Source organism: Hipposideros armiger, unplaced genomic scaffold (assembly GCF_001890085.2).
Source record: "Hipposideros armiger isolate ML-2016 unplaced genomic scaffold, ASM189008v1 scaffold_429, whole genome shotgun sequence".
NCBI classification, from domain to species: Eukaryota; Metazoa; Chordata; class Mammalia; order Chiroptera; family Hipposideridae; genus Hipposideros; species Hipposideros armiger.
In genome coordinates, this window is record NW_017731779.1 from 1,286,803 (window position 1) to 1,298,292 (window position 11,490).

Genomic DNA, 11,490 nt, shown 5'->3' on the forward strand with positions numbered 1-11,490 from the left:
GTCCTATTACATATATAATTTTGTGTGACTTGTTTCTTCACTATGCATTATAATATGATCAGATTCTCAAGTTTATAAAATTTTGTGACATTATATTTAATGACTGCTTATTATTTGAGAATACACTACAGTTGACTTACAAACCAATTCTCTATTATCATACCTTTGTGTAAGTCTACTAGCAGAATTGTACTCGAAAATATTTTACTATTCCTCCACTAGCACTAATAATTTTAAAAAACGCTATTTTTATATACTGGAATGTGTAGGTTTTAAAAAAATTTTTTCTATTTAATGTTTTGAGTAACTAATGTTTAGTTTGAGTTACTAATTAACAAGTTTCTCGTGTTGTTATTATATTTCCTCTTACAAGTTTGCTTTTACCTATTTATCTTTTGAAATCTTTGTATTTCTTAGCAATTCATGTATGATTCCTTTATAAAAAATAGTAAGCCTTGTTCCTAGACGCTGCAAAATTTTTCCTTGGTTTGTTCCTTGCCCTTAATGTTGTTCTTTTTTTTCCTGTTAATTCTCAGAAATTTAAATTTTCATATAATGAAATCTTATTTTCCCTTTAATTTCTTAGAGACCTATAAACATTGGCTATTTTCCCCCATCTAAAAATGTAATATTCATTATGTTTTCATACAGCTTTAATGGTTTGATCTTTTTAAAAAAAGATGTTATGCTTTGAAATATATGTTCTTTTATTTCAAAAGTTCTTTCAATAAAATGTGCCTTTATTTCAAAAGTAAGGAAAAAAACAGTGAAAAATATACAGAATAACAAAGTTTATAGATCAAAGTCCATGTTCCCTCAAATTTTAACCACTGCTTGGGGTATATACTTGTTCTATCCATATACAAAAAAATATACAAGAAAAAGTGCCCTTTTAGCTTACTGACATTTCACCTCTTCTCTTCATGATCTCTTAGGTCCTCTATGACAAGGACTTAAGAATGCTAGATCTGGAATATTTTAACAATAATTATGAATGTGCAAGAAGGAATATAGTACATTCATTCAAGAGTCTCAGACTTACTTAGTTACAGAATTCTTTATACAAGTAATGACAATTCAAAGACCTGGCAATTTTCGAAACACTATTTTGGAAATGCTGGCTTAGATTATTTTAATCACTTCAGACAACCCAGAACTGTAATGTTTTTGTGAATATAAAGTATGCAAACAAAATATTAAAAGAATGAAAGACAAACTTACTTGGGATACACTGGTTCATAAAGGTACTTGTCCCCTCTTGTAGATGTAATATGAAAAAACAAGATGTAGCCATTTGCTGTCTGAAAGATAAATTTTATTTACCATAAATTAAAGGGTAAGGCTATGACTGCAACCCTAAATTTTAATTATATATAGTCTTACTTTGAAAACACTTCATTTTTAAGAACCCTCTTTTGAAGAGCGATAGTCTAATTATACAAATAAAAAAATGACTTCGTTTTAATATAACTCATCTTGTTTAATAATCCACAGAGGGTTTTATTTCAGCCATGTCATTGAAATCAATAGTTCATATTATATTGTAAAACTTAATATTCTAAAATAATTGTATTATTCAATAATAGGTGATTATTTTGCAAAATACACATAACTTCTGGAACTGTGCAATATGACAAATAATTTTCCAAGTTTTTAAAGCGACAATGTTGCCAAACAGTAACAGTATGATGAAATTCTTGACTCTACTCAAAGTTTATATAACTTCAGAATAACACAACAGTTATGTATTTCAAAATCAATTAATTGATCTCTGACCTACTACAAAATATACCCTGAGAGACAGTAGGAAAACACAAACCTTCAATTTTCAAACTTTTGAACATCAGTTAGTTTATTTCTCTAAGTTAACAAAATGTTTTTAAATCATAAATTGTATTAAAACAAATAGTGCCATTATATGATCATTGCATATATTTGTGACTCTGAAGCTCAATCATTTTACATTTATATAAATACAGAAAATATTTATCTATTTCTAACCAAACATTTTCACACATAACAGAGTGAAGTGACAAATATTTTGCCCAAACTGCTTTATACTAATACTGAATTCTTATCATTTTAGAAGCAGGTGGGTTTTTGCCCAGAGTAGAACCAAAGAAAACTGAAAAATCTATTCAAGGTTTCTAATTTCTTTCAAGTACTGGCTTTGTTTTTTTACTTAAAGGAATGCCAGGGGAAAAACACTCAATTTCTTTAGCAAAGACAGTTTTTGGTTTTTTTTTAAGCTATAAACTTTACTATTTCACAATGTATTCCAAAACACTAGTTCAACATATTGCGATACAAAAGAAAAAATGGTATAAGATTCCTTCAAGTAAGATGATCATTCTAATTCCTCATGTGCAATTTTATATTCTTCTAATGTGGAGAATATGGGATCAAAAGAAAACAAATTCACTTCAAACCGTATCAAGTTTCACAGAAATCATAACCCCTAAACAGATTAATGACTATTTAAAACTTGTAAACTCTACTACTGTTATATAGGCTAGAAAAGTAAAATAATATATTCTAGTACTTAGACGAATAACATACAAATGCTGTCTGGAATATCAGTCACTCAAGGTCAAAAGTTCAACATTTCAGAACATCAAATGCTAATAATACACTTGGAATTTTAGCAAGTGCTTAGAAGACTGTAATGCCAGGAAAAATATAGTATCATTTTGCACCAACATTTACAAATTTTATATACACACGATACTAGATGAAATTACAAATAATGGCTTGATTTACTATTTCAATATTCTGTATCAATCAAATTTACTAAGTATCTATGGTTTTTCATGTATGCTATATATTTCCAGGTCCCAATGACATATATCATTTACATGTTCATACACAGTCCTCCTGCCTTAGAATAATCTTAAAAGTTTTGGTAATAAACAATCAATCACCCTTAAAAAACAGCATCTTATAACTATACAAAACCTGTTATGATGCAGTGTTATGATGGCCCATCTCTCCCTATCCCAAAATACTGAAAATATGCATGAAACTATTGCTTAATCTGTAGGCAACACTCCCAGTATTCTTCTTGTATGCATACACACAGACAAATCCAAACTATTTTTTTCTAAGTAAATGAATAAAACAAAGAGTCTTTCCTGTTATCATTCCATATCTTTATTTTTTTTTCCTGTTTTTAAGGCATACTACTAGATTATGTGCCTTTAATCACAGAGGCCCAACAATTTCTTTAGGCGACTTAAATAAGAAGTCTCATGTCCCTTTCTTTTGTATATCCATGAATTAGGGTCATAAATACAGAAGGATAAAGGCTACATAGAGGATAAAAGACGGAAATCACTACTTAAATAGAGGATGGTACAGATAGACTTGTCTCTAAATGCGACTTAGAAGAAAAAGAACTACAAATAATACTTTAAAAAATTTTTTTTTATTTTTTAGCTGAGCCATCCTGCCACCTGTTGGCAGCTCAGCGGCTGCTCAGCTCGGGCCGGGACTTAAACTGCTGTTGCTCAGAGCTCAAACTCTTGAGCTAGTTCTTAACCAACTGAGCCACTTGGCTGGCCCTACAAACAATACTTTAAAAGGACATTAATAATTTATAGAAATTCAGTCAGAGAAGTATGAATATTAAAGTTTAACATTTTTTTGAATTGCAAATCTAGCAATCAAGATTTGAAAAACCAGGCCAACAACCTCAGCTAATTCCACATTTTAAAAAGAAGAGTTTGAAATCTGGGGTGGGGGCAGGGGCGGGTGGTGTTAATGTTATTATTAGTAATTGTTTGTTTGTATTATGCTTTGGTGGTCATTTGGGAAGTTTCCCCTTGCTACCCAAAATTAAATATATTTTAAATGTTACTTTATGATCGATGCATGACATATATACTATAAATAGTAATTTTCTGTAAACACGGAGAATTTAAATCCCACTGTGTCATGAGGCAAATCAACAACTGTTAAATATAACTAAAGCTTAACTTGTAGGCAGCAATCCCAATACCATCCAATGGTTGTATGTACATGAATTCACCAGATACTTCAGAATTTCAACTCATAATGCATTTCTCCTTTATGATATACCATTTGAATTATAAAGAATAGTACAGATTTATGCATCTGGCTCCAATTACCTAAATGATGCATCACAGAGATTTCTGTAATAATTTACAAGATAAGGACTTGTTTTCGAGGTGTATCTTCTATCCTAACATACTGTCATGTCAGACTTCACATAAGGCTGAAATAACAGACTAGTACTTTTTAGTTCTTTACACTGGTTTGTAAATGGTGGTTTCTGTTTTCAGCTTTATTTATTATACATGTTCAAATACATAAAATTAATCACCCCAATTCATACAATAAGATAATGATCTAATATTTTTGTATAATCTTTCAGACTTTGTATATTCACATATGAATGTATTTAAGTGGAAAATGATAAAATCAGTTGTAAATCACATACACTCTCAAAAATAGGTGATGAATATCTTCTGACATTACTCACCAAAATTATTATCCCTAATATTATCACATTGTTTTATACCAGAGGACTAATTAAAAAACAAAAGAAAAACAAAACTTGATAGTAGTGGGGATTAATTAGCTCTAGATTGAGTGCTATTCCAAACCTGCAATACAAAGCACAAAACAAGACATGAACATATCAAACTGTTTCCCAGTAACATAACTACATCCCAGAACAAAACTCAAGATTAATAGGATCACAAAAATATTCAGCATACAACAAAGTAAAATCACAATGTCTGGCAACCAATTAAAGATTACCACACATGAAGACAGGCAAAAAAACACAAGACACAATAAGGAAAAAAATCGACCAACCAAAAATGATCCAGAAATCTATCAGATGTTAGAATTAGCACAAAAGGGCATTGGGACAGTTATAACTGTATTCCATATGGTCAAAAGGTTAGGGAATATAGAAAACCTAAACCAAACTCGAGATAAAAACTAAAATATATGAGATAAAAAATACACTGGGTGCGATTAATGGCAGATTAGACACTGCAAAAGAAAAGCTTACTGGTCATGAAAGCATACCAATAAAGATTATTCATAATGAAATACAAAAAAAGAACAAAACAAAACTGAAAGAACATCAGTGAATTATGGACAATACCAAGTGGCCTCTCTCTCTCTCTCTCTCTCCCCCCCCCCAAAGGATAGGGGTAGGAGTAAGAAAAAAATAGTTGCATTAAATTTAATCCAAATTTAATTTCCTTCACTGAAATTGCTTTAAAAGATAACTGACTTTTAAAACTAGAATAATAGTAGGGCCAGCCAAGTGGCTCAGTTGGTTAAGAGCTTGCTCAAGAGTGTGAGCGCTAAGCAACAGGGTCGCCGGTTCAATTCCTGGCCCGAGCTGAGCTGCTGAGCTGACAACAGGTGGCAGGATGGCTCAGCTAAAAAAAACACAAAAAACAAAAAACTAGAATAATAGCAATGTATGCTGGGGTTTTACCATACAAAAAATAAAATGTCTACAATATATGTTCCTTTACTCTAGTAGAATTAAATGAGAAAATATTGGATTGTCAGAAAAGTCATGATGTATTTTTCTGTTTTTCATTGCAAAAATGTGTCATGACTTTTCTGACAACCCAGTAGATAACAGAAGATTCCTGGAAAACCCTAAAGTATTTTGAAACTAAAGAATATGCTTTTAAATAACACTTGGATGAAAGAAGAAATCAAAAGGGAAACTTAAAAAAATATGGCAGAGTAAAATTTGTGGGATTTGCTAGAACAGTACTGAAAGGGAATTTTATAGTTTTAAATGCCTGTATTAGAAGAAAAAAACCAAATCAATGACTTTGTCTTCCATCTTAAATTACAAACAGATGAGCAAATGAAACCCAAAGTAAGCAAATTTTAAAAAAAAATAGGGGAAATAATAGAGAGCAGAGGGAAATCAATGAAATAGAAAACAAAACAAAACAAAATCAATGAAATTTAAATATGAATTTAAATAAAAAATATATCACTAAAATTGATACACCTCTAGTTATACTGACCAGGAAATAAGGGAAAAAAAAATAACCACTATAAGAAATAAGAGAGGTGACATCACTACAGATTCTACAGATATCAAAAGAATAATAAAGGAGTACTATGAATAACTTTATGACAGTAAGTTTGCAACTTGAACGAAATGGACAAATTCCTTGAAAGACACAAACTAACACAGCTCACTGAAAATAAATAAGTATCTTGCATAAGTCTGTTATCTTTTAAAGAAATTGAGGGCCGGCCGAGTGGCACGTTGGTTAAGAGCTGGCTTGGGAAGCCAGAGAGCCCTGGTTCAGATCCCACATATGAGGGCCAGTGACACTGCCCTCCACAGCTAAGATGCTGAACAACAGCTCAACCTGGAGCTGGGCTGCCATGAGTCGCCTGCGACGGCGTAGGCTGCAGCCCCTGTGGCAGTGGGTTGCCATGGGCTACCATGTGCAGCCAGCAGCCGCTGTGAGTGGACATCCAGAAGCTGGCAACTGATCTGCCTCATCCCGGAAGAGCGCAATGATGGTGCCAACTTGGGCAGTGAAGCAACATCCTCCACAACTAGACTGAAGAACAAAAGGATAGCAACTTGTCTGTTCCCCTTCCCCGAATTCCCCAATAAAAATCTCAAAAAAAAAAAGGAAATAAAATAATGGAAAAAAAAAAAGAAATTGAAATTTCAATTAAAATCCTTCCCATGAAGAAAACTCTAGGCTCAGATGGTATCACTGGCTAATTCTACCAAATATTTCAAAAAGAAATAATACTGATTCAACAAAACTCTTCTAGAAAACAAAAGTGAGGGAATAATTCCCACCTCATTTTATGAGACCAGTATTACTCTCATACCAAAACTAGACAAAGACATAAGAAAAAAAAACTACAGGCCAATCCCTTATTAACAAAGATGTCAATGTCTAAACAAAATTTTAGCAAATTAAAATCTAATGATATATTATCAGGATAATAAATCATAAGTAAATGGGGTTTAGCCAGTAATGCAGGGTTAACATTCAAACATCAATAAATGGAATTATTTATATTAATAAGCTAAAAGAAAAACAATATGATAGTCTCAATAAATGTAGAAAAGGCACTGACACAATCCAATATAACATTCCTGATTAAAAACTGTCAGCAAATGAGCAAGAGGGGAAACTTCCATAATTTGAAAAAGGGACCTATAAAATACTTATAACAACATCATTCTTAATAATAAAAGACTGAATGCTTTCCTCCTATCCAACATTGTACTGGACAGTTAAACTAGTACAATCAGGCAAGTAAAATTAATAAAAGGTATCCAGATTGAAAAGGAAAAAGTCAAACTGTCTTTTGCCATCATTGTCTATGCAGAAAATCTGATGAAATCTACAAAAAAAACCACCACAAAACAAAACAGCTAGAATAAGTGAGTTTAGCATGGTTTCAATATACAAGATCAATACAGAAAAACCAATCACATTTCTATAGACTAGTAATGAACAATCAGAAAATTAGTTTTCAATATCAAAAATATGAAAGTTAGAAATAAATCTGGCAAAAGATATGAAATGCCTATATAATAACAAAACAATGCTTAAGTTTAAAATATCTAAATAAATGAAGAAATATATCTTGTTTATAGGTCCGAAGATTCAATATTGCTAATATGACAACTCTCCCCAAATGGACCCATAGATTCAATGCAATCCCAATCAAAATCTCAGTAGGCATTTCTGTTGAAACCGACAAAGTGATTCTAAAATTAATACAGAAATAAAAGGTCCTACAATAGTGAAAGCAACTTTGAAAACAAAGAAAAAGTTGGAAAACTAAGTAGTTTCAAAATTACAAAGCTACAGTAATCAAAATGATGCTGTATTGACATATAGATAGACAAATACATCATGAAACAGAATACAGAATACAGACAAAAATGGACATTTTTGTAGACAATTGATTTATGCCAAAGATGCCAAAGAAATGCAGCATAGCAGGGATAGCCTTTTCAACGAACTGTGCTGAAACAATTGGATAGAAATATACAAAAAATGAACATGGATCCAATCTTGCACCATATACAAAAATTAACTCAAAATACATCATTGACCTAAATATAAAACCTAAACCATAAAACTGCTCAAAGAAAACATAGGAAAAAGATATGAACCATAAAAGAACAAACTGATGAACTGGGCTTCATCAAAATGAAGTACTTCATTCATTTAAAAAAACACTGTTAAGAGAATGAAAGGATTAGTCATACATAGTAGGAGAAATTCTTTGTAAAGCATATATGTAATAAAGGAATTCAAAATATATTAAGAACTCTAGTAATCCAGCAATAAAAAAGCAAAGGACCCAAAAAATAAAAAGGGCAACTAATTTGAACACTTTATCAAAGATACACATGGCAAATAAACAAATGAAAGATGTTCAATACCCAATATTGTTAGTGATTAGAGAAATGCAAATTAAAACTATAATGAGATACGACTACATATCTGTTAGAAGGGCTAAATTCAAAAGGCATAACATACCATATGTTGACCAAGAGGAATCAGAACTCTCATACACTGCTTGTAGGAATGGAAAATGGCATAAACACTTTGAAAACAGTTTGACATTTTTAAAAAGTTAAACATGCACCTAACCTTATGATTTAGCTGTTTCACTCTTGGGTATTATACCCAACAGAAAATAAAATGTATGTCTATATAAGGATTTGTACATGAATGTTCACAGTTTTTTGGAATAGCCAAAAACTAGAAACAACTCAAATGCCCTCAACAGACGAATGGATAAATCACTTGTAAGATGGAATACTACTCAGAAGGCTACTGATTCATGACAATATGCATGAAACTCAAAATAATTATGCTGAAAGAAACCAGAAATAAGAGTACACACTGTATGATTCCATTTATATAAAACTCTGGAAAGTGCAACCTAACCTGTAGTACAGAAAGCAAACCAGTGGTAGGTTTTGGAGGGAGATGGATCATAGCAGGAGGGAGGAATTACAAAAGAGCACAAGGAAACTTATAAGAATCATGGATCTGTTCACCATCTTGATTATAGCAATGGTTTCAAAACTTATCAAATGGTACACTTCAAATATCTGCAGTTTATTGTATATCAATTACATGTCAATAAAGCTATTTAGAAAAAAAATGGAAGTCATGATTGGCCTTATAAACTTTTGCTCTCTTGAAAAGCTTCTACCATCACACAAAAAAGCCTCATCTAGCTAACCGGAGAATAAGAGGTCACAAAGAAAACCAAAGTGGACTGCTCCAGCTATATGACTGAGGGCATCCTGGACTATCAAGCACCAGTGGAGCTGTCAGATGGCAGCAACAACATCAGTGATTGCAGATGAGAACAGGGGAAAAACTGCTTGACCAAACCCAGGGCAAATCACAGAATGAGAGCACACATTTTTTTTTTGGTGTGTAAGCCAGTAAGATTTGAAGATAATGATTGAATAAATAATAAATGTGAAAAACAGCAATCCTAACAAAAATAGTATAATCTAAGGAAAGATTAAGGATGCAAAGTTATGGAGACGAGCAAAATTCAGAGATCCAGAAGAATCACAACAGCATTTCTAAAACAGGGTTTGGACACATCAAGATAAACTGAAACAATAGGATGAGTGGGTGCTATGTGTAATACTGCATTCCTCTGCAACTTGCTATATTTCACTGTATTAGAATACTCTGCTTTTGGCTGTTATATGGCTATTCAATACATTAACATGCTAGAAGGAAAAAAATCACAATGAAACAACAGGAATTCTAAATCAACCTGACACCTTTCCCTTATTCCCAAATAAATTACGTCCTAATTCAAGTTACAGCAACTCTCAGATTGCGGCAGGACAGGCTATATTTCAATTTAGCTGGGTGTGAAAAGGATGATTAAAAGGTAGCAGTGGGTGGACCAGCCGAGTGGCTCATTGGTTAAGAGTTGGCTTGGGAGCGCGACCTCTGAGCAGTAGGGACGTTGGTTTGAATCCCACATGGGCCAGTGACGCTGCGCCCTCTACAGCTAAGATGGTGAACAATAGCTTGACCTGGAGCTGGGTTGCCGGGAGTCGCCAGCTACGGTGTAGGCTGCAGTGGAGCTGTAGTGGGCTGCCGTAAGCTACCATGAGTGGTTGGCCATAAGCTACCGTGAGTGGCCAGCAGTCAGCGTGAGCGGCTGGCAGCCAGTGTGAGCTGCCGTGAGCCACCGTCCAGTGGCTGGAGAGTGACTGCCTCATCCGGGAAGAACACAATAATACCAACATGGGCCAGTGAAGCGACGTCCTCCACAACTAGACAGAAGAACAAAAGGACAGTATCTTGTCTGTTCCCCTTCCCCAATTCCCCAACACTGTTCCCTCCCCATTTTCCCCAATTAAGAAAAAAAAAAAAAGTAGCTGTGGGAAATAAGAGTTGGAATGGCAGGTTGGTGACAGATCACAGCCCTGAATACTATAAGGCCAAGCAGTTTGAAACACATTTTATATGCAATAGGAAGCCAATGAAAGGTTTGAAAATAAGAATAAGAGCTATGACTTAGCTATGCACAATTAAGCTGCATTTCAAGTGGGAAAAAAAAAAGGCTAAAAGTTTTATATTCTAGGCAATCTAGACAAAATATATAAAGGCCTGTACTAAGGTAATGGCAATGAGAATAAAAGGAAGAGGATAGCAATAAACTAGAGACAGGACTTAGCAACATATTGGTGATGAGATGGGAATGGAGAATCAAAGGACTCCAGAGTTTTTTTCCTATTATAAGCAAGATTACAAAAAAAAAAAAATACACATGTACCTAAATACAATGATATAGTCCTAAAAATGAGACAGTACTTAAAATTCATTTTAATGCTTCTTGTGCCTGGATATCTATTCATTGTCTAAAATTTAGAAAAACCTGGACCGGCTGAGTGAATCAGTTGGTTAAGAGCTCGCTCAAGAGTGCGAGTTCTGAGCAACAGGGTTGCTGGTTCGATTCCCAGCCCAAGCTGAGCTGCCGCTTAGCTGCCAACAGATGCAGGCAGGATGACTCAGCTAAAAAAAAAAAAAAATTAAAAAAAAATTAAATTTAGAAAAACTCTAGGGATAATTATGATCTGGCATCGTATCTACAAAAATGATATTCTACTTCTGATATGCAGAGAAAACATTCTCCCGAACACTATGAACAAATTCTTAAAATGGTAAAGGATTTTTTCTCCACACCCCATTAAAAAAGTGTCAGTTAGGTTTCTTTTTAAGGTACAAGTCGATAAGGAGGTGACTATGGTTTCGTTAGTGATACAGAAATAGAATTCTGGTTGTAAGCTGACATGTCAGAGCACACAATGAGGATACCTGGGTGGCGGAGGTCACATAGTAAGAAAATTACCGTATTTGCTGGCGTATAAGACGACTGGGCGTATAAGACGACCCCCTAACATTTCCACTCAAAATACAGAGTTTGTTATATACTCGCCGT

The 11,490-nt window shown here is 33.4% G+C and overlaps 1 protein-coding gene across 5 annotated transcripts in view; it reads right to left on the reverse strand.

The window, feature by feature from the left end:
* Positions 1 to 11,490, reverse strand: part of RIC1 (RIC1 partner of RAB6A GEF complex) — a 103,232-nt gene that overhangs the window by 61,591 nt on the left and 30,151 nt on the right. For 4 of the 5 annotated variants that reach the window (XM_019664719.1, XM_019664720.1, XM_019664721.1 and 1 more), the window contains exon 3: positions 1,222 to 1,301. The exons of the other annotated variant lie outside the window; for it this stretch is intronic. In XM_019664719.1, the coding sequence (XP_019520264.1) occupies positions 1,222 to 1,301 (80 nt within the window). The remainder of the gene's footprint in view (positions 1 to 1,221; positions 1,302 to 11,490) is intronic. 5 annotated transcript variants of the gene reach the window in all.